The sequence below is a fragment of the Ascaphus truei genome, chromosome 4 (assembly GCF_040206685.1).
Source record: "Ascaphus truei isolate aAscTru1 chromosome 4, aAscTru1.hap1, whole genome shotgun sequence".
NCBI lineage: Eukaryota > Metazoa > Chordata > Amphibia > Anura > Ascaphidae > Ascaphus > Ascaphus truei.
The window spans coordinates 238,440,646-238,465,211 of record NC_134486.1 but is presented as its reverse complement, the minus strand read 5'-3'; the positions used below and the strand labels follow the sequence as shown (position 1 = coordinate 238,465,211).

The following is a 24,566-nucleotide window of genomic DNA, read 5'->3' as shown; positions in this document are numbered from 1 at the left end:
CCTCATTGGCTGAAAGCCCACGTAACCCAGCCGTCACACAACAAACGCAAAATTGTTTATCTCGCGAAAAATCGGTTGCGCTTCATCGCGCACTCTATGGCCTGCTTCAGTGGTACGGCCTTTTGTTCACACCGCGCGTGCGAAGTATGGATACGGCCTAAGTGTGTGTCTGTCTGAGGGGGAGAGTGAGTGTGTGTGTGTGTGTGTGTGTGTGTGTGTGTGTGTGTGTGTGTGTGTGTGTGTGTGTGTGTGTGTGTGTGTGTGTGTGTGTGTGTGTGTGTGTGTGTGTGTGTGTGTGTGTGTGTGTGTGTGTGTGTGTGTGAGCTCTCAATTCTACCAAATGCTTCAAGACAGCAGCACTTTTCTGTGGTGTCACCAAGCGTGCTGCCGCCGAGCGGCATAGTGATTATACCAGGGAGCCAGTGGCAAGGAGGCGTGGCAGTGAGCGGTTCGCCCTCATTGGCTGGCAGTCGCCAACCAAGAACAAATCCGATCGCGCCAGGGGACAGCCGCCCTGCAGCTCCACGCGGCGTGCACGCCGCAACATATCCGCTGCTATTGTTTTTCAGGCGCTCGTTTTCCTGTATAATCACGGCCTAAGGCTCCTGCCACTGAGTGCTCATGCTTGTGAGTGGTGACGTCCCCAACTCTCCAAGCATGAGCGCTCGAGTGTCCTTCAATAATTTTAGAGCAGGAGCGGGGGGCGTGGTGTTTAAGCGAGGGGGCTGGATCAGGCTGTGTGTGTGTCTGTGTCCCTCCATTCTCTCATTCCCCCCCTTCCCTCCATTCTCTCCCTTTCCTCCTCTCTCCACATCCGATACTCTCTCCCCATTGGTTATTGAAGGGTCATGTGACCCTGCTGAGCGCTTGGAAATCAAATTTCCATTTGGCCGTACACATTGGGAATCACTGGTGATCGCGCTAAGCACACTCAGCAGTAGCGTGACCGGAGCTGCCGCTGAGCGCACTCATGCTTGAGAGCAGGGACGTCACCCACTCCCCAAGCATGAGCGTGGCGTTTAAGGGAAGGGGCGGGTGGAAGACTAAAGGCTGCTGTGATTGGTGTTTGTGACTGGTGCACTCTCATTGGTTACAGAAGGGTCATGTGACCATTCTCAGCACCTAGAGATCAAATGTCCATGTCTCTCCAAGTGCCGAGCTTTGGAGAGTATACGTGCACGAGTGCTCGCGCGCGCCGCGTCTGTGGCCGTACCAATTTGTTATAACTGAAGTGAGCGATTTCAGGCCAGCTAGTTGCGCGCTCGGCCATGACGTCCCGGAGCTGTGTGTGTGTGGGAGGGAGTGTGTGTGTGTGTGTGGGGGAAAGTGAATGTTTGAGGTGGATTTAATAAGCGTGTGTGTGTGTCTGTGTGCAAGTGAGGGGGGGGGGGGGGAAGAGTAAGAATGGGAGTAAGCGTGTGTGAGGGGGAGATTAAGCGTGTGTGTGAGAGGGAGAGTAAGCATGTGTGTGAGGGGGAGAGTAAGCGTGTGTGTGAGGGGGAGAGTAAGCGTGTGTGTGAGGGGGAGAGTAAGCGTGTGTGTGAGGGGGAGAGTAAGCGTGTGTGTGAGGGGGAGAGTAAGCGTGTGTGTGAGGGGGAGAGTAAGCATGTGTGTGAGGGGGAGAGTAAGCATGTGTGTGAGGGGGAGAGTAAGCATGTGTGTGAGGGGGGAAAGTGTGTGTGTGTGTTTGTGAGGGGGGAGTGTGTGTGTATAGAAGAGGGGGAGAGTGAGCGTAAGGGAATGAGAAACGGGGAGAGGGGAGCCAGAGACATGGTGACGGGGTAGGTGAGGGGGGGCAAGGGTTGATTCCCCACAATTTAAAAATTGAATTCTGGGGTTCCTTAAAAATAAAAGCATGAAAACCACTGTCAGTGTTTTTTGAAATGTTCCTATCAAGAGAATAGGTCAGGCCATATATTTTGTAATGACATGAATTGTTATTAGAATACATGGTCAAAACAAAGTGAAACCATGGTTTATTATTATTAGTGATTAACCTGTTCACTTATGTAACTATGTATTGTAACCATGTATTATTTGTAATTTAACGCTATGCCCAGGACATACTTGAAAAGGAGAGGTAACTCTCAATGTATTACTTCCTGGTAAAACATTTTATAAATAAATAAATTAGGGAACAGAAAAGGTTTAAGTTCTAAAGACTCCTGGTTGTAAAACCAGTGTTAAAACAGCACCATATTTATAAAAGGAAATCCCATTGAAAGCAACTGCAGTTTTTCCTTTAACCTTTTGGATGCCATTTGACATAGCTACTAATATGTTCTGTGTCTTTCACAATATTCTTGTATCTACATTCAGTGGTTGATATTTGATATCTGCTTATGTGATTTGCCCTCTTACTTTAGATTTATATCATTAGCTGAGTGTGGGATCATTTGACAGTGGGGAGGGAAGGCTTAGGGTAGTACCTCTGGGACCCTTTGGGACCAGGGGGAATGGGCCAGATGAAGAGGTCACCCCTCGAAACGTCGCCCCCCTAGTTTGCTTTCCTTTTTCCATTTTTGTGATTTTTTGCTTTTCTTTTGTGTTTTTTTCCCCTTCTCCTTCTTTCCCCTCTACCCCCTATATTTTCATTTCCTCTATGGTGATATTTATTCTTGCATTGGCATATTGGCTATTGTTGCTATATTTTCAGTTTATTATTAGTGTCATTAAATTATTCATTTGCCCTACACTGGTATTCGCTTATATCTGTAGCTGTGAGACAGAGAGTGCTGGTACTATTTTTTGGATTGTTAGCTACTAATACGTCATAGGGTCTTGCACTCCAGTGGCCACATGGCATTATAGCTACATCTGTTGTTTCTGTACGGGGAAAACGCATTCTGCTCTCCTGTGGCACGCAGAATGGGATCTTACCAGAAGAGGACTCCTCATTTCATCATCAGTGACAGGGCAGTCATGTGATCGCGAGCACCAGAGGAGCTGTGGCACTCTACAGGTTAATCAATCTACTGCTTTTAGTCTTGGTCTTCAGTTTCAGTCAAGAGACTTCAGTAACTAGGCATGATGTCATTATCTTATTCAGTGCATACCACAAAGGACCTATTCCTAGTTCAAAACTAAAGCGGTCTCACATTTTAATGCTGGTCTGTAACTGTTACATACGCCTATAATATATATTATCTCTAACTATGCATGCAATGTCTTGTATATAATGTATAACCCTGTTCACTTATGTAACTATTGTAACCATGAATTATTTGTCATCTTAACTCTATGCCCAGTATACACTTGAAAACGAGAGGTAACTCAATGTATTACTTCCTGGTAAAACATTTTTATAAATAAAATAAATTCCTATTACAAATGTCAGTAAGGGGAGGAACATTTCATCTCTATTGATAGTAGATGTAAAAAGTAATTGTAAACAATAAGTGGGATACATTTGACTTGAAAGCATAGCAGATACCATCCAGAACTCTGGGCCAGTATAATTGTGAATACAAGTTAGGGAACCAACCTAAATTATCTAGTAGATCATTTCTGTTTTATCCCAAACATTGATAACAACAATGTGTAAATAGGAGGATTCATAAAATGATTGGACACCTCATGGAAACCTCAACCTGTAGGCCCCTTTTAACTTTGAAATGTTGAATTTGTTACTGACCTATGGAAAACATGAAACAATTATAAAGATATTTTATACAAAATATTTAATCACCAAGTTGTCATTTAAAAAAAAAAAAGGGGGGGGCAAAATATAATTATGATATGTAAGAAAATGCAGTAATCATTCTAGACATCAGGAACATAAATACATTTTTTACAAAGACAAACAACTTTCATTTATTATTTTTGGGGCTTGCAGCAAAAGTTACCTACAAGATGACTGGGGAGTCCTAGACAAGGGCTGAAGATGACTATGGTGACTATTAAAATCATAAAAGGGACATGGGTCACTGAACACGTGTGCGTTTACAGCTATCCTGTTACTTGACATGTACATATAAATGTATACATTTTCACAATGCCTAGTGCATGCAATATAGTAGACTTAAAGTGGCGTTACCTCGGGGGGGGGGGTGTTTGTTTTTACTTCTGAAGGGGCTTCCTCGACCCACGTGACGAGAGACTTTTAAACAGATCTGAAGGTGCTGCCATTAATTCATATGTAAGTATCTCGGGGGATCGCCCGAGATTAAATTAACGTGGCTCAGCTCCAGAGATATATTATATTTAGTACAGCATAAGAAACTACTTGTCAGATTACAATAGTATGGGGGTCATTTTCATAGTCTAACAGCAAAAGTAGGGATGGAGGGGGAACAAAAAAAAACCACCTTTGAAAGAATGCGATTTTTTTCTTTAATAAATCGGGTGAACTATTTTTGCAGCACAAAAACTTTACTGAACAGCCCACTATGTTTTAGACCAACAAATAGATCTTTGTCTGAAAAAAAGCTATTCTGTCCTAAAGGCCCAATTGTGGACAAACACATTGCCTAAATCCATATCATGCATTATCTGCTGTTGCTGCATTACTCTGTGTAAACACCTACAGAAACATAAGACCAGAGCAGCCAAGTACGAATGGCTTTAGTTTTAAGGAAAAAAACTGTTTTGCGAATGCAGATATTATATCACAAATGTTATCTAGATAACTTCTCTTTCCCTCCTATTGACTGCAATGCCCCATTTGTGGAAAAGGTTAGTGATATATTTTGAGTTGGGTAACGTATTAAACCGTGGGTTTAAGATACAAACTGAGGCTGAAAATGCAATGGAACAAGTAGAGATGCTTAGAAAACGAAGAAACTCCATTAACAGACAATAAAGTTGCAATTGTTCGCTAAAGAACAATCTGTTTCATTAACCTAATTCTAGGACTATATTCATATAGTGTCTTGAATATTTAAGTAGGTTACAAAATAAGCATTTAAAACCGGAGACATAACATAAAACACAGACAAAGCTCAGTGCACATCCAGAAAAACTTATATACGGTACAGTGCCTAAATAACTAATAAATAAAATGGTCTTTTAGTTTAACATTTTGGCCAAATTGTTGTAAGCCCTTGAGCCAAACTTCACGGCAGACCACGTTGCCATGCTCAGTAGCACTCCTCTGTGAAACTTATATGCTTATATATATGTTGTGGGTATTTTGGGGGTTCAATTTGAGCTTGTAGGTGTTTTGTATGTTTTATAATTCTTGTGCAGCTAGTCTTGGCTGTTTTGGAGGGTGGCAACCTCCTATCCAATTGAAGCTCACTCCCTCCCATTTAAATGGTTAAAAGCTCACTCCATGGCATCTCCAACTATCAGGGGAACTTGCCTGCATGCAGTGTGATTGTGACAAATCTATTACAGAGTGCTTTTCCTGGTAATGTACAGGTTAATAAAAGCTTCAATCAGACTTAGAACTTTTGTAACTTATATTGACAGATTTATTATAAATCATTCTTCCTGGCAATGCACAGGTTATTAAGAATTTATATTAGTGTAGGGACCCTTGAAACGTGGTCTGCCGTGAAGTTTGGCTCAAGGGCTTACAACAATTTGGCCAAAATGTTAAACTAAAAGACCATTTTATTTATTAGTTATTTATACATGTATATTTAGGCACTGTACCGTATATAAGTTTTTCTGGATGTGCACTGAGCTTTGTCTGTGTTTTATGTTATGTCTCTGGTTTTAAATACATATTGCCATGCTCAGTAGCACTCCTCTGTGAAACTTATATGCTTATATATATTTGTGGGTATTTTGGGGGTTCAATTTGAGCTTGTAGGTGTTCTGTATGTTTTACAAAATAAGCATTCAAGGTTTGTAGAGGTGTATTTTAACTAAGCATCCATTTAATGCCATATTCCAACTAAACGTACCATTTAAAAAAACAAACCCCGCCTAGGAAAATTTAAACAGATCCCAAATCTTAACTAAGGTAAAGATACTTTAAAACTTGCCTTTAAATCACTTCAGCATTATACCCTCAATTAACTATGCTGCTAGCAAAACCTGTATGTATGGTACGTTCTGTTATTTGTTGCTGTGCTATTCAACAATAGGTGTTTGAATTTTAAAAGTTATTAAACTTGCCATGAATTAGGAAACAATAAGAAATCATCAAGTTCTTTATTCCAAAGGCAGCATATGTAACCAAACTAGCCTGCACTTGTACAGCCTTCTCTGGTGGATGCTGACAAAAACGATGCATGACCAAACTCTTCTGCTCTCAAAAGCTGACATGTCAAACAATAATCCTACTACTGTATCTCATAACGCCTAAGGCCCAGGACATAGTGAACTCAGCGTCGCTGAGCCGCGCTGAACAGATGCACAAAGCCCCTGCATCTGTAATCAGTGCGGCTATAGTTTCTCCCTCCGCATGCTTGCTGATGCGTGCAGAGGCTGAGAAACTTCCCTGAGACAGGCAAGTTTGAAAGATGCCGCTCGGGGAAGCGGAGGAGCGGTCACGTGACCGCTCCCATCCAATGGGTCTGCAGCCGGTCCAGCATTGTAACTACCAGACAAGACAGAGGCAGCACACACCCCCCCCCCCCAAGCGCGCTTGCTGTCTCCTCTGCCAGGACAGCAAAAAGCTCCTGGTAGAGCGAACGGCCAGTAGCGCCTAAGTGCTTACTATGTCCCAGGCCTAAGGAGTCACACATTACTGCCTTGAACTTCATCAGTGATTCTCTATACACAAACAGGTTGTGAAAGGCCCCGACCAAACCTAGTTGAGGATAGCCAACCAATACTTCATATCGTCATTGTAGAGGTAAAAGTCATTAACTACATTCTTTAAGGACGGAGAAAAGGCGATTATATGTTTTTTCACAATATATCAAAATCATAATGAGGTTTATGTTGGTAACTCTGAACCATGACTAAATAGGCACTTAATGAGTTTTTCAATAGAAATATCAAGAAACTCCAGTTTCACCTCTACAATGACAATATGCAATATAAGGCCTTGTCTAAAAGTACCAATTAATTAAGTATTCCCAAAATCTTGTGTAAATAGGGATACACAGATAATATCATTGATACGCTCTGGCCGACGACAAAATTACTTCATAAGCCAAAGTACGTTTTTTTTCAATGTAAAATTATTATTTAGGAGTTTAAACCGTGTAGCAAACCTTACTCAAAATGTTTAGAACCGTTTCTAGTAGTATAGATATTTTCTTATAAATATTGCTTTTAGACTCCATTTTAGTCTGTAAAAAGGATGACAAAAATGATTTGGGCACAAGTGGTTCCTATGTGCATAAAATCTGAACAACCAAATAGCCGGCGTCTGATCCTTCATAGCTATGGTTCCTTAAAGCCCGCACACATCTCTGAAGCTGGGCCTTAATGGTTTAGAAGAAAGAGTAGGTTAAGATACATTACGTTATTCTGAAGCACAAAGGTAGCGTACACACTTAACAAGACGTCTATGTATATATCTAGTAACCTACACAGAAATAAAATAAAGACTGATTGAGGCAGCGGTGTGTTAGGACTCCAAACAGTTTCTGCAACCGTCTTCCAGAACTGCACAGGTGTGTAGGTCATTCACAATAAGGAGAATACAGAGGGATGTGCGAGGTATATAAACATACTTAAAAGACCAAGGTTTATTAACTAAATTCTCCTGGCTGCAAAATTGGGGCAGAACCAGTGCAAAAAAACAGCATCATATTTATCAAAGAAAAGCAATCCCAGAGAAAGCTGTCTTTTTTCCTTAGCTTAGTCTGGTGCAATTCTTTCGGTTTTACTGCCTGAAACCGTTACCAAATAATCCCCTGACATTTGCAGTGCCACAAAAGTTCAAAATTGGTCCTCTCTCACACTTGCAGTGAAATAGAATATTGTTCAGCCTTTCTATCGGCCTTAATTTTTTTTTTCTATGTACATAATATACATTTTTCAAATAAAATCTGGCTACTTTTTGGGACACAGCCTGCTTTTGTAGTAAACATTACATCATATTGTTAAATTAATGGAAGCAGTGAATACAGTTTTTTAAAAGGTAAGCTGTTTTCCTGGTAACATTCATTTGACACGTGGGAAGAAGCTTTAAACTCTGCTCCTTTCATATGGGCTCTATTGAAGTTCTTCATCAATAACCACAGAATTGTACATTTTCTAAGACCTCATCAAAAATCCAACTCTTGTTCAGCTCTTCAGAACATTGCATAGCTTCAAAAAGTTGTTTATACTCTTCTGGGTACACATTCCCTGTGACTATGTCCTCAGGAATATCCAACTGCCTCAATAGTTTATGTCCAGTACCTGGATTCCAGGACCTGAAATATAAACACAATAAAATACAAAATAAGTATGTTATGTAGGGAAATAAAGCTAGATATAATAAATAATTAACTACTTTAAAACTTATTTCTGTTCCTTTCAATAAAATGCCCCAAAACATATGTTTGACAGAAACTTGATTTTTGTATTTTTTGTGCAATGGCCCTTCAAATACATGAAGCCTTTTCCCAGTGCTGGAAAGCCTTCTCCAGCACAGGATGCACTGCTTCATACAATAATCAAACAAGAGAAGAGTAAACCGGAACTGCAACCGCTACACTGCGCATGCTCCCTGGGTAACGGGAGCGCGGAACGAAGGCACCGAGCACGCAAAACAGCAGGAAAAGATAATAGTAGCTGAGGACACCACCAGATTCAAAGGAGACATACATGAGATGAGGCGCAGTGTGGCGGTTGCAGTTCCGGTTTACTCTTCTTGAACGCACGAGCACCATACTAGTTGTGGATAATTTTTCACCTACCTGGACTCATGCTGGACTCGTGCTAAGTACCCATATGTACCTCTTATGGCTTTGTTGTTTGTTAGCTGCCATTTCACATGCTCCTCTGTGTGTGTGTGTCTAATCTACGTGCATTCATTTCTTTATCTCCATGCTAGCTTGTTGTTATTTTTACATCAATTAACCACAGTTAGAGGTTTAATTCTGGTAGTAACTGACCGGCCGGTCTGAGTGTTTAGAGGCAATCACTTTTTGCCTCTACACTTTTACAATCATGGGTAAATTACTATTTAATTAGCACATAGGACCATCATTTATGAATCCATATCCACCTAGCAGGATATACTGTTGCCTCTCCTCTCACATTAGCTTATTTCAGCTTGTTACCTTTATTTAGTCAGGAGTGTTCAGTATAATTTTAGCCTTATGGACACCACTGGTTCTTTTATTCTGTTTTGTGTTTGGATGTGATGAATACATTTTGATACAATTAATATATGGTAGAGTGCTAATTTTTGGGATTCTTAGTTTCTCTGTAGGTTTTCATATTATTCTCATCCCCAGCACCGTCAGTAGTGTTATTCTTACACTTTACTTAACTGGTTTCAGCACATTTCACTTCTATAGGTCTGTTGCAGGTTTTTTTCGTGACCGACTGACACACTGACCCACACACACACGTTTAAAACAATTTTAATTGTTAATTAAAGGAACCATTTCATTAGGTGAAAACATGTTTTTCTCTTAAAATATTAGCATTTTCAAACTCCTGTCACAGCAATTAAGAACTAAACAAAAAACACAGTGTGAGGGTGTGTTTATGGATTCACATTTCACAGACTCTTCGTGTGCAATAACCTAAAGTCTCTCAAGCTTATTGAGGTTAGTGGGTCATGCCACACCACACCTTGGATGTCCAAATACAAATGTGAAAAGACACGGTCTCCATTATTCTCTACATAACAGTGAGCCTGGTATCAACACCCAGACCAGAATTACGCATTATAGTAAAGATAATATTCTAACAAAAGATCAAGCTTTTACATGAACGAACATGTCAAATATTATCTCACCAGGCTGCTGATGAAATGCCTAATTTACAGTTCATAACATTGGACCGTGGCCAGAATTTGTCACACTTCTGCTACTGCCACACATCTTAGAACAGTGGTTTTCAACCAGAGTTCCGCGGAACCCCATCCCATAGGCGTTCCGCGGAACCCCATCCCATAGGCGTTCCGCGGAACCCCATCCCATAGGCGTTCCGCGGAACCCCATCCCATAGGCGTTCCGCGGAACCCCATCCCATAGGCGTTCCGCGGAACCCCATCCCATAGGCGTTCCGCGGAACCCCATCCCATAGGCGTTCCGCGGAACCCCATCCCATAGGCGTTCCGCGGAACCCCATCCCATAGGCGTTCCGCGGAACCCCATCCCATAGGCGTTCCGCGGAACCCCATCCCATAGGCGTTCCGCGGAACCCCATCCCATAGGAGTTCCGCGGAACCCCATCCCATAGGAGTTCCGCGGAACCCCATCCCATAGGAGTTCCGCGGCCGCCAGGGGGAGGGGGGGGGAAAGCAGGGACAACCCCCCCATGCCGTCCCAGGCCCAGCGGCACCACCACATAGCAGTGACCCTGCGGCAACCGAGCCAGGCAGCATCCGCCCGTCACTGCTATACTTAATCTCCCTACCTGTTCCGGTGCCACGGACATTTGAGAGGGCGGGCGCTCGCTCTGGCAGAGGGAGGGGGTGGTGTGTCTGCACGTCCAAGTGGGAGAGCGCGCAAGTGGGAGAACGCGAAAGTGGGAGAGCGCGCAAGTGGGAGAGCGTGCGTCCACGCAAGAGGGGGAGAGATGGGGGCGACGAGGAGAGATGGGGGCGCCAGAGATAGACAGGGGGGCAAGGGTTGGGATTCCCTAACCAAAAAACAGGTTGAAAACCACTGTCTTAGACCATTTTTTGGAAATTAAACATAAATGTTCATCTTTATTTCAAGTGGCAGGGCACTATTTCTGGCTACCAGGTCACCAGTTGATAATGGTGAGGTCCTTGTGCTGCATACCTATTAGAGCTGTGCAATGTGCCTGGGGCCATCGGGCAACTGCAACAGAACAGGGAACGGTGCAATGAAATCAGTAGACTACAATAGTACTGTCACTCCCTGCAGTGGCTATAGAAGTCGCATCCCATACTGCAGTGCATTGTACATCACATAGCAGTATGGCGGTGACTTACAGCCGCCGCTGTGATGCGTCTCCTTTCCAGTCTGCGGTATTGTAATGCAGAAAAAACAAACGGGTTAAATGAGATATGTGTTGCACTGCAAAAAGACAGGTACAAAAAAGGTAGGCAAAGAAAAAAAAAGACAAAAGAGGGACAAAGACAATTGAAAACAAATGGAAAGTAAACGTTTGGCAAATAAAGCGTATGGCCTGTCTGTCGATGGGTAAAAGTACTTCCATTTAACCTCTTCTTTACCAAAAGAGCCAACAACTCTACAACAGTCACCCTTGTGACAGTGAAGTGTTCATACTACATTATTAATAAGGTATCATATTTTGCTCTACTACAAATGGATTTCAATTTTTATGCCCTGTTGCGTTTTAAACCTTTTCACATCTACAGATATCTTCCTGCAGGAACCAAAATGCAGCACATAATCCCTATGGAACAAAGACAAGAAAAGAAAAACACGCCATAAAAAGAACACTTACTCTAGTTTGTCTACAAGTTTTGCCTTGCGTTTGATAAGACATTGCTTTACCATTACGACAAATGTAGCAGCGTTTGCAGGTGTTAGACCCTCTGTGAAAAAGGTCCTCCGTGGAGTTATTCGCACTAAACATAAATGGTCATTTGGAACGATCTGCAACAGCAAACATAAAATTGAGAGACAGTTAGTCCAGTTGTGCTGTATTTTCCGCTGATGTGTGGATTACTTTGCTGTTCTGTCCATATCTAACATTTGACATGAATATGTAGGCCTGCCCAACAAATCAAAGAAATGCATTTCGGAGCCTCCACCAAGGAAGAGGTAGACATCTAACATCCACAGATTTAATGTGGTATTATTTCTAAGACCTAAAACCTGAGGAGTGAATCCCTTCAGAAACAATGTGAATTCATATCCTCGGCTCCTAGCAAAGTCATTAATTAGATTGTAAGCTCTTCGGAGCAGGGACTCCTTTTCCTAAATGTTACTTTGATGTCTGGAGCGCTTCTCCCCTTCATGTTATTTATATCTTATTATTTATACGATTGGATCTATTAATGCTGTGAAGCTCTATGTACATTAATGGCGCTATACAAATAAAGACATACATACATAAAATGCTATCAACGTGTGATCATCGGCTCAACAATCAGTTTATTCGAAACCACTTCATACCGGTCACGTGTTTTAAAGAGTATTTATTCATCTCAATACTGATGAAGGAACCAGATGTGCATGGTTTCGCGTGGGCCAAATAGTAAAGCTGTTACCTGGCTATGGAAGCTCCCCGTTGTACTATAAAACTGCATTAATATTCAATAAGTAGTAATCATTGCAATAGTGGCTCAGGCCGATACATATTTATAAACACCTACCACACTCTTTGGTATTGAAAGCGATCCACATTTTGAAGATGTCGAAAATGAAGACCAGGGCTCCTAAAAAAAATGAAGTCAAAGCAACAAATGAATTTAAAATGTGGGACTACTTTGAATACATGAATACGAGGGCAAGAAGGAGAGTTTGGAAGTGTGTGCTGGTGTTTGAAGGCTCAGGCACCTCATGTGTTGGATCACCTGCAGGAAGCATTAGCCTTTAACACGAGCCATTTCACTACTAATAATAATAATGTCTGAAAGGCAAGACAAATCCTGGGTGTTCATGGTGATCCTTACTAGATACTTCAGCTCCTGACTATGATACTATCATGAGAGGCATTGGTCTTTCTGTGCAATATAGATTTGCTGGTAACACCACCAGAGTGCCCGCTTCACCATCCAATCACTTTCTTTTAAACCACCAATGCTGGTTACTCGGGTGGTTTTCTTTCTGCATCGTGGTAACCCTGGTGTCCTCCAAACTGAACACATCTATTTTAGAAACTGCTTTACAAATACAATGATTGTTTTTATGATTCCTTTTCTGTGCTGATCTACAAAGAGGGCTTAATTGGGGGGGCCATCACCGATGGCCCACTAAAAGTGTATATTGTATAGCTTGGAAGGCTATAGACAATAGACTGTTAGCCGCAAAGAAATCCTTAACGTTCTTGAAATATCACCGGAGCAACACGGAGAGATGACATACAGGTTACCACTTAGTTGGAGGGCTTTATTAAAAATGAGGACATCATGAGATGACATCTGTTTTGAAGAACAACATTTTGATACTTGTAAACGTTTCAAGGAGATGGGTGCAATAAGGCCAAACCCATAACGTGTAGGAGCTGGCAAGGGAGAGATATCCATTTGTCATTCAAATTTAGGGGCAACCCAGTCAAAATTAGTAGTTACATTCATCAAATTCGCCTGAATCTACTGATATGACTCGTGTTAGTCCAAGAATTATAGAAATAAAGTTATGAGACCTTTTATATATTGAGTCAGATTTTAAACGTCAGGAAATCCTCCCCACCCCGTTCAAGTCGTAAATAAATGGCAACCAAGTACGACAGGGGGTGACCTCTCAGGGAAAGACCTATGACATATGGTAACGTATGTTTTTTATTTTTATTTTAAGAAACTGGTCTGCATTTATTATTATTATAATGGTATGTTTTGTAATAATCTTTCTGTAAACTAAGCACTGTATTTTTATATACCGTGCTTAGTTTACAGAAAGATTATTACAAGAACATACCATTATAATAATAATAATAATAATAAATGCAGACCAGTTTCAGTTAAAACATAACTTTAATAGGTGATGCTTTGGGCTCTGAATGAACTGTTTGCACACTGTGTATAGAGTAAAGTACATTTTCTGACATTTTTCTATGGCAGATGTGTGCATAGTTTTCTTCTTTAATAGACCGCGACCTTAGACTCTGGCAGATAAAATATGTATCTATGTTGCAGATTTCTTGGGTGGTGACAGCGGGTATTATTGCAGAATAAGGGGTAAATATTTACTCATTGAAAGTACCTTGCACAGGAAAAATGGGAGTTCACTAAAGGAGCCACGTCTAGTAACCCTGGTTGCATATTTAAGTCACCTTCTCACAAGTGTGTTTATGACAGATGGTATATTGGGACGGAGTGAGGGGAGATATTGCTCATTTGATGGAACTTTGCTGAAGGTAAAAAGTATGTCATTAACCCTTGCCCCACATGCATGTCACATTCTCACAGGTGTGCTGTACGTGACCTGTCCGGGTCAAATAGGAAGCGGCAATGTCATCCGTTGAGGATATGGATATATCCCATGAATTATGGGGTTCCTGGAGCTGAAAATGGGGTTCAGCTCCAGGACCCACTAATTCACATCCTGCCAATGTGAGTGTGTGAGAGTCTGGGGAGGGTAGGAGGATTGCAGTTACAATCTGTAACCACCGTATTAAATTTGTTTACCTTTAAAGAGATTATGCCCATTTAGTAATATCAACCGAGTGCTTAATACCAAATGGCCCTCTACTGTCTAATAAGGAGAAGAACTAATTTTTCAAAGCAACAGTGCACTACAGCTGCCGTTTCACCGTAACATCAATTATTAATATCTTATTTCAATGGCTATTAATAGCGCTTGATAAACAAATACTTTTTAGTCCAATCTATGGATTTTTTTTTGCATCATCAGAACAGAAAGAGCAGCAGTCAGATCGTATAGGCATGGGTGCACAAACTGGGTAGCGCGAGATTTTATGGGGATGGGGGGCACAGCAATTACAGAGGCCACGTGCACTTCCCCAAAGCGATTAAATTAAATGCCGGGGAAAGCGCAAGGCCTCTAACTCACCTGGTCTCTTGCGGCACCTCGCGGGGTCACATCATCAGACAATGCCGGCAATCAGGTAAGAGGGGACGCGAGCAGACTAAAAAGTTTGCGCACCCCTGAATAGGCAACCGATACCACAACTCAGAAAGACCCACTTTACTTCGAAGCAGAGCGAAGAGTCACCGCCCTTTGCAGCGCCAGGGTTAACCACTTGCGTGCCAGCAATGTGCTGCTCTGCAACGCGTTGCCAATGTCACCTGGCATTCTAGGGGTTAAAGTAGAAGTCTTACAACATTCATTTAGATGAAAATTCTTTTAAATTGAAGACGGGCTCAACACTCTACACAAGGAGCCACTTACCATATGCAGAAGCTGAATGTCACAGGCCGCTTGGTACATCACACTTATTGCCTGGTACTTTTTCATGTTTCCAGGTAGTGCGGTCAATTGCTAGGAGAGTAATGAGGTTCACTGGTTACTTTTTTCCTCCACACACCCCCCCCCCTCTCATTTAACTAATTTGTGTTAACAAAAGAGTCTTTAATGGAAAAATATATATGTCCTAAACTTATGCATGTTTCTATGCTTAAAAACAACTTAAAGCAGCAATTTGCTTTACTTGCCATAAAGAGGACATGGTTCTAACAAATGTCGACAAATATATGTAATGCGAGGCTTTCAATAAAAATACTATACAACAAGAATACATGGATCCTCAGTTTTTTCCTTTTTGCTGCTGTATTTAGCAAACATACCCTTTTCTAAACTCTGTAGTTCAATTTTAGATATCATTTGCTGAAAATGTGCAACTAAAAACAGCACATTAGCACAACATGAATCAGATTATGTTAGGGCATTTTTCCCATTTTTGTTTTTTGAGGGGTATTTCTTTAACTTCAAGTATTTCAGTCTCACTGAAATGTTCTCAGTTCAAATGTTAAATTACAGACAATCCCAAGAAGCGAAGCTAACAAAATATTATTTTTTAACTAATGTATGTAGTGGAAAGTTCTAGTAGCCGTTTTTGTCCTAGAGAGCAGATTTGTTGTGGGGTGTGATACTTTGCATCTACTTCCTGTTCCACAGGGTAGTTAAAGTGTGACACCTCTTCAATCCCGCTATTCACCCACTTTTACTTTCTTAGGCCGTGGGTATAGTGCTGGCGATGCGACCGATGACGTCACCCGCGAAAGTTATAATTTAACTTTCAGCGACGGGGTTACTGATTGGTTCAGAGACAGTCACAAGTGGCGACAGTCTCTGAAAAATCAAATTTACCCAGCTTGCAAATTTTTGGTCGCGACGTCGCGCTTGCTATAAGCGCAGCTTTAGACCCTGCTAATTTATGGCAATCCTCTCTGCAGTCCACATGCAGACCCCCTGCTGAGTTCACATCCACCCATTATCATCACTGTTTCCTGCCAACTGAGCTGCCGCACTGCCCTTGCAGGAGAAACTTATGAGGGTTTGCAAGTGCTGTACACCATGATTTCATACATGCAGAAGTCTAACGTCAGTCCGCTAAAAAGGTATGTCAAAAACATAATGTCATTTGCTTCCTCAAAGAGATTCAATCAATCGTCAAAAAAAACACACATTTACATCTTGTAGATAATTAATAGATTTCATTTTTCTTCAGGTCTGTTGAATTCAAGCATACCAGTTACTCAAGCATACTCATAATGACTTAGCAAACAAGGAACAAACAAAGAGAACCTGGAGTCGTTTAGCAGAATAAAAACATGCCACTGCCCTTTGCCAAGGTGGGACTATCCCTTTGAATGAGGCATATATCAAATTTGCTCACTGAAGCAGGGTAAATAAAATAATGTAATAGCAAAAAAATTTTAAAACATTTTTTGAAACATACCATATATTGCTTTTCACTTATAAACATATTTAGCTCAACTCTTCCATATCTGTATACAGATAATCTTTCATAAAGAGAATAGATAAGTTTCCAAAGCATATTCCTCTCGTTTTTTTGGGAGAAGATTCCAACGACTTTTATGGGAACATCTGCAACGAATAAATTCAAAGGTTATTTTTGTAATGCCGTCGTTTATTTCGTAAACATTTAAAATCAAGTGAACCAGCACGTTCTGTCTTTCAAGAAGGTTAAAAACGTTACTGGCTGTTTCTCCAACCACTCCAGCAAATACAGAGAATGAATCTCCCATGTTTAGCTGGGGTAGACCAACTGAATCCTCCCCTCAACACATTGTACACATTGTACACATTGTCTTTACAGTTCCTTCATTCCCTTCTGGTCAGGCCCTTTATTGGCAAATTCTTTGGTAGTTCTGTTTTTTTTTTTTTTTTATTATTGCAGAAGAGATATATAGATATAAATAAATAAAATGGACTGCCAGTGAACTTTTCCAACATCTAGTAAATATTCACTCTTCAAAACACTGGGGCCCAGATCCACAAAAGGGTGTTGAACTTTAGAATGTCTTTACGAGAAAATCAAACATTTATTATAGTATATGCTACTCATAAAACTGAAGGACAAAACAATACACAAGAAAGGGTTTATGAACAATAAAAATAAAAAAAATAGATTTACTATTGCAAATATTTTCAAAATACACAATATTGTAGCTTGGAGCCACGCAACTAAGTGCAGATAAAATAATATCTACACGTGAACATGCTGAAGACATGTAAGAGAGATCGCTATTTTAACATTTTTAAACTGTACAGGTGGACACAACCTTGATGAGGAACTGACCTGCAGTCCACTGAACCTCAGAAATGCCCAGAGTTTCAAACAGCGTCTCCGAGTGCATAACTGGAGGTGACATGGAACTCTGGCTAAAGGGATCCAACTTGAAGAAATCACAATGAACAACTTCAAGTTGCCCATCCATTCGGTTCTCTAAAGCCTGGGAAAGAGAGGAGGAAATCAATGTTGTTGGGTGTTTATCCAAGTACAATGTAATTCACTGGCAACAATAGAAAAAAACAAAAAATACATACTATATTTTTTCCTCCACGGTTTATTCACCAAGTCATACGTAATTTACACGTTTAACTTATTACTGATAAGTAAACAATAACTGATCACATATAAAGTGCCAGCTGGTGAGTAAGAGATTAATGCTTTAGTGACATTTACTTTTGTAAGAGACCTCTAACACACGTGCGGCCCACTTTTAGGCACGTGTAATGCAAGATGCAGAAATTACAGGAACTAACCACCTACCACCACCTGAATGACTTATAGGAGGTGTCCTGCTGGTCGTCAGATGGAGAGGAGCACAAGCTTATTCTGAGATCACAATCCGGAGAACCAATAAATAACAGTAACTGAAGTGCCACGGCTCATATACATGGAGGCAATAGTACTTAATCTATTATCTTTGTGTACGTGGCATTGAATTAACCATTTAGCGGCGAGAGGTACCCACAATGCCCCAATGGTTTAAGAGAGGGGTAGAGGCCCATGTCTATGCACGGTTTCAAAGTACGTTCAACTTGTCCTCATATTCCCTAAATAAAATGGCTCGGCAGGCAGAATATACACAGGCTCGTAACTCATGTTCTGTGTTTAGATTTCACACAACGTTATAGTTTCAGTTGATTAAACTCGAAGAGTTCAGTATTTACAGAAATCAAACAATCTCAAGGCAGTAACTTCAAAATAGAAAATGTATTTCTGAATTTAAACTCCTTCACTACAAACTGAAGTTGCCAACAAAATACATTGCATTAGTTTAATGCAAAATAAAACAACTTTCCAAACAAACTCTCTCTGGAGGAAAAAAAAACCAACAACATTTAAGCAACAAGACATAACTGTTCAAATACCTGTAAGTCAGGAAGAAAGACGGTGTTACTTTCCAGTGCAGCGACTCTGGCACCGGCATCTAGTAATGCCCGAGTGAATACTCCTGGACCTAAAAATATAAATCAATTAAAAAAAAAGCTATTGGTTTAATAGCATCAGTTGTTGTTAATGGTTTCAAATGCGTTTAACCACAATAATATATAAAAAAACAAAAACAACAACTTAAGTTCAACAATACCTCAGCGTAGCCGTAGCCTTTGTTCTGCAGTGTTGGTTTCTGGTAATATTTCTGGTCATACTGTGTCACTTTTGAATGTGAAAAATCCTAACTACTGTTTTGATTACGTTTCACAACACCCCATGTCTTTTACCTTACTTTCAATGTCACCCCTATGTGGCTACGTCGTAAGTGTGCGCAGCGCCTTGAAGATTATTGTCAAGGTTTGAAAAGCAACAGAAAAAGGAACTATGAGAATTCAAATGCTCTGTGCACTAGCACAAGCAGGTAAGCGCCGCGCAGGAGCTTGCTCTCACGCTGGCCACACACATTGCATCAATGTGTTTCATCGCGGCCAGCGTGAGCGCGCCCGCCTGCTCAGAGGCACCCTGGCCGAGGCCTTAGAAGTGGGATGAAGCTGGTTTAAACCTCAGCATCAAACAATCAGGGCAACATCTGAAAGCTACATTCAGGGAGTTATGATGTAAACGCTGGAGATTTTTTTAAACTTCCATTCACTTGCAGTGGGATCAAGTCACTGTTTTTGCCTCCCTTCGGCTGAGTCCATGCTCCCTGCTTGACGCTGAGGCGGGTGCTTTCCCTGGCCTTGCGGTTGCTTACCGCACGCGCCGTCGGCGGGCGCATCACTGGCCCGGGGCCGGGCCAGTGACGTCACGGAGCTGGTTCGCCCTCATTGGGCAAACCACTCACGTGACCGCCCTGTCGCGCCGGCAAGCGGGGGAATTTTAAATTCCCCTAAGACCAGCGCTTCCGCAAGCGTGCGGAAGTGCAGGTGAGCCCCTACTAAAGCCGCTCTAATTGCGGCTGTAGGGGCTCAGTGCTGAGCGGGAGCGCGCCTCAACACGCTTCCGCCAGCAAGCGGTTAACATGGCCGAGGCCTTATACATAGGGAGAGCTGGTCAGTATGGTGTCAAGTAGAAAAGAATTATCAGGCAACACTGTTTCGCTCTTCCCTGGAATGAAGGAGCTATTTTGGGAGTGCTGTAATAATAATACTAATAATAATAACTTAACTTATATTACGTGGCACTTTTCTCCCAATGTGAATGTGCATGCAAAATCTGTAACATAAATACATTTCCAGAATGAAAAAAATATATATACCCGGGGCTAGAGGGGGTTGCAGCACCACTAGTTACAGGACCCATGAAACTTTTTTCTCCTCAATTTAATGATAACCTGTCAACTCTCCCTGTGACCTCGAGCAAGTTCCTTTAGCTCCCTGTGCTGCAGACACAGAGTAGGATGAAGAAGGAGCACAGCGTTGTGCTCCTTCATCCTACTCTGTGACTACCCATACTTCTGAGGTCTGCACGCTGGAGAACCTGTCCTGGCTGGATACTATTGTAAGTTAAGGGCACTGCCCTCTGTTTTACCTCTCAGTGACTGTTATCCCGTTGGCCATTATCCTGTGGGAGGTTTTATTCATAGTGGGACTTCTGTGTGGTTGCCAGGTGGGCACCACTAGGTCCCCACATCTCCCCAAGTTGGATATTAGTGGACATTATTGGACATAATTCTACATGCCTTATGGACACTAGGACAGCACTCTCAATATTGAATATTATCAACATCTACCTACTAAGCGCATACATTAGGTGAAGCACCACTCATCAAACTATCTCCCTGTGCTGCAGACACTGGATTATATGAAGGTATTCCGGTTTACGATGTTTATTTTTTGTGAAATGGGGGTTTCTTTTTTGTTTTTCTGGTGTTTACGTTTTAATAACAATAATAATAAAAAAGGAATCTGCATTTATCAGTCAACGGGGAAAATTGACACATTTGTATTGCATTTTAATTTGTGCATCTTTTTTACTTTCCATACTTCCTTTGGTTGCAAAAATAATAATCTAATTGAACCCTTGGAGTCCCCCACGACGTACCTACTACGTAATGAGTTCTGGTAGCCCCATTACGTAGTAGCTATGGGGAGATCGCGTCCTGTGCTCATACAGTATGGTGCTCAGGTCGTGATCTGCACTGACTGCGGAAGAAAGGGAGATGACTCTTCCCCTACATGAGTGAGCGGAGACGAGTGCCGGATGGGGCCAGAGCACCACGGCCTATGACCCACCTGGCACTCAAAGTGTGAATAGGACTTTTTTTGGGTCAGGTTAAAACCTAAAACTGGAATCCCTAGTTAGGTTTAACTCACCCTGCAGCGGTGTTCAGGGGCCGCTTGGGTCACCCAGCACACGGGGGTGGGGGGAGATAAGAGACCTGGGTGACCCATACATAGGGTGTGGGGGCACTTGGGTGACCCTACACATGTGAGGAGAGGGGGGCACACACGGGTGACCCTGCACACGGGACACACACATGGGTGACCCAGCACACGGGGGGGGAGAGACATGGGTGACCCAGCACACGGGGGGGAGAGACATGGGTGACCCAGCACACGGGGGGGGGGGGGAGAGAGAGACATGGGTGACCCAGCACACAGGGGGGGAGAGAGACATGGATGACCCAGCACACGGGGGGGGGAGAGAGACATGGGTGACCCAGCACACAGGGGGGGGGGGGGAACACGGGACACACACACACAGAAATGGGTGACCCTGCACACGGGGGGGGGAGGGGAAAGAGACATGGGCGACCCAGCACACGCGGGGGGGAGGGGGGGAGAGACATGGGTGACCCAGCACACGGGGGGGGGGGGGGGAGAGAGACATGGGTGACCCAGCACACAGGGGGGGGGGCACTTGGGTGACCCTACACACGTGGGATGGGGGGGCACACGGGACACACAGAAATGGGTGACCCAGCACACGGTGGGGGGGGGGGGGAAAGGAGAGACATGGGTGACCCAGCACACGGTGGGGGAGGAGAGGACATGGGTGACCCAGCACGGGGGGGGGGCATGGGTGACCCAGCACGTGGGGGGGGGGCATGGGTGACCCAGCACAAGAGGGGGGGGAGGGCATGGGTGACCCAGCACACGGGGGGGGGCATGGGTGACCCAGCACATGGGGGGGGGCATGGGTGACCCAGCACATGGGGGGGCATGGGTGACCCAGCACATGGGGGGGGCATGGGTGACCCTGCACACGGGGGGGGGGGCATGGGTGACCCTGCACACGGGGGGGGGGGGGGGCATGGGTGACCCTGCACACGGGGGGGGGGCATGGGTGACCCTGCACACGGGGGGGGGGGGGCATGGGTGACCCTGCACACGGGGGGGGGGCATGGGTGACCCTGCACACGGGGGGGGGGGCATGGGTGACCCTGCACACGGGGGGGGGGGCATGGGTGACCCTGCACACGGGGGGGGCATGGGTGACCCTGCACGGGGGGGGGGCATGGGTGACCCTGCACACGGGGGGGGCATGGGTGACCCTGCACACGGGGGGGGGGCATGGGTGACCCAGCACATGCACACGGGGGGGGGGCGGCTCAGTATTACCTGGGTTACACTCCATGATCAGCACCCCGCTCTCTCTCACCTCCCAGGGGTTCAGACGCACACACACAGAAATGGGTGACCCTGCACACGGGGGGGGGGGAGACATGGGCGACCCAGCACACACGGGGGGGGGGGGGGGGAGAAAGACATGGGTGACCCAGCACACGGGGGGGGGGGGGAGAGAGACATGGGTGACCCAACACACAGGGGGGGGAGAGAGACATGGGTGACCCTACACACGTGGGATGGGGGGGGGGCACACGGTACACACACAGAAATGGGTGACCCAGCACATGGTGGGGGGGGGGGGGGGGGGGGAAAGGAGAGACATGGGTGACTCAGCACACGGTGGGGGGGGGGGGAGAGGAGAAGACATGGGTGACTCAGCACACGGTGGGGGGGAAGAGGGGGGGACATGGGTGACCCAGCACGGGGGGGGGGGGGGACATGGGTGACCCAGCACGGGGGGGGGGGGGACATGGGTGACCCAGCACGGGGGGGGGGGGGGACATGGGTGACCCAGCACGGGGGGGGGGGGACATGGGTGACCCAGCACGGGGGGGGGGGGACATGGGTGACCCAGCACGGGGGGGGGGGGGACATGGGTGACCCAGCACGGGGGGGGGGGCATGGGTGACCCAGCACACGGGGGAGGGGGCATGGGTGACCCAGCACACGGGGGAGGGGGCATGGGTGACCCAGCACACGGGGGAGGGGGCATGGGTGACCCAGCACACGGGGGAGGGGGCATGGGTGACCCAGCACACGGGGGAGGGGGCATGGGTGACCCAGCACACGGGGGGGGGGGGGGCATGGGTGACCCAGCACACGGGGGGGGGGGGGCATGGGTGACCCAGCACACGGGGGGGGGGGCATGGGTGACCCAGCACATGGGGGGGGCATGGGTGACCCTGCACACGGGGGGGGGCATGGGTGACCCTGCACACGGGGGGGGGGGGCATGGGTGACCCTGCACACGGGGGGGGGGGCATGGGTGACCCTGCACACGGGGGGGGGGGCATGGGTGACCCTGCACACGGGGGGGGGGGGCATGGGTGACCCTGCACACGGGGGGGGGGGCATGGGTGACCCTGCACACGGGGGGGGCATGGGTGACCCTGCACACGGGGGGGGGGGGGCATGGGTGACCCTGCACACGGGGGGGGGGGCATGGGTGACCCTGCACACGGGGGGGGGGGGCATGGGTGACCCTGCACACGGGGGGGGGGGCATGGGTGACCCTGCACACGGGGGGGGGCATGGGTCACCCTGCACACGGGGGGGGGGGGGCATGGGTGACCCTGCACACGGGGGGGGGGGCATGGGTGACCCTGCACACGGGGGGGGGGGCATGGGTGACCCTGCACACGGGGGGGGGGGGGGCATGGGTGACCCCTGCACACGGGGGGGGGGGGCATGGGTGACCCTGCACACGGGGGGGGGGGCATGGGTGACCCTGCACACGGGGGGGGGGCATGGGTGACCCAGCACATGCACACGGGGGGGGGCGGCTCAGTATTACCTGGGTTACACTCCATGATCAGCGCCCCGCTCTCTCTCACCTCCCAGGGGTTCAGACACTTCAGCACGGTCCTGGCCAACTCGGGATCAGATATGAATCTGCGGAACTGCTTGCACGACTCAATCTTCTCCGCCATGTCCCGGAGATCCAGCGAGTCCAGGGCACCGGGCCGCCGCTTCTGCCCTGCCACCGTGGTCAGCCCGCGGGAGCAGCGCAGGGAGCCGGGAGGAAGCACAGACCCGGGCAGTCTCCCGGGCCCGCACCGCGCGGCCAGCGCGCACAGCGCGAGCCGGGTCCCGCTCAGCGAGGACATCGTGCCGGGAGAGGGGCGGGGTGACAAGACTGACCCGCAGCGCCGCGATCCCCACCCTGCTCCTCTCCGAGCCCCGGACCCTCAGCGCGCGCGCACACGTGGGCTGACCTTGTCTGCTGCAGTTACCGAGGACAGGAACATGGCAACCAATCGTGACACGCTGCGCGCGGCCCAACAGCGCTCCACGCGCAGCTTCCGCTTCCGGGGCGGAAGCATTGCAGGAACAGTAGCATGTAGAGGGGTTACGTGTTGCCCTGGGGGGCTGCCACGGCGCGCGGTCACGTTGATTGTTGCTGCCGGAGGTGTTCACCGATGCAGGGATGTGGCGGCTGGTAGTGCAGGGTTTGGCTCTGGTACTGCTGCGGACATCGTGTTGCTTTGGGAAATTGATCAATATGCGTCTGTCTCCCGAAGGGTAGTCTGCTATGGGTTAACAAGATAGATAGACTCTAATTGTTGCTTTATTGTTGTTCAATAAAGTTCCTTTGTTGTGAAAAAAAAAGTGCAGTTGTTTTTCCTGGTACGTCACTACAGTTTGCCTGTTCCAGACTACAACACCCATGATGCTCTGGGTGCGTTCCAGAATACAACACCCATGATGCTCTGGGCGCGTTGCAGACTACAACACCCA

The 24,566-nt window shown here is 45.8% G+C and overlaps 1 protein-coding gene across 1 annotated transcript; it reads right to left on the bottom strand.

Moving 5' to 3' along the window:
- Window positions 1-6,085: 6,085 nt before the first annotated feature.
- On the bottom strand, window positions 6,086-24,110 carry TFB2M (transcription factor B2, mitochondrial). The gene is made up of 8 exons (XM_075597073.1): window positions 23,623-24,110; window positions 18,474-18,562; window positions 17,395-17,548; window positions 16,531-16,679; window positions 15,021-15,110; window positions 12,323-12,385; window positions 11,449-11,600; window positions 6,086-8,264 (listed from the first exon to the last, which is right to left on the bottom strand). The coding sequence occupies exons 1-8, from the start codon at window positions 23,933-23,935 to the stop codon at window positions 8,078-8,080; spliced, it is 1,197 nt and encodes a 398-aa protein (XP_075453188.1). The 5' UTR covers window positions 23,936-24,110; the 3' UTR covers window positions 6,086-8,077.
- Window positions 24,111-24,566: the final 456 nt, after the last annotated feature.

Excerpts from the sequence above, each read along its gene's own strand:
- TFB2M (XM_075597073.1), bottom strand. The coding sequence starts at position 23,935 with ATGTCCTCGCTGAGCGGGACCCGGCTCGCGCTGTGCGCGCTGGCCGCG. Across the intron at positions 18,563-23,622 it reads GATCATGGAGTGTAACCCAG|GTCCAGGAGTATTCACTCGG; the intron begins GTAATACTGAGC and ends TTATATTTTTAG. Across the intron at positions 12,386-15,020 it reads ACATTCAGCTTCTGCATATG|GAGCCCTGGTCTTCATTTTC; the intron begins GTAAGTGGCTCC and ends CATTTTTTTTAG.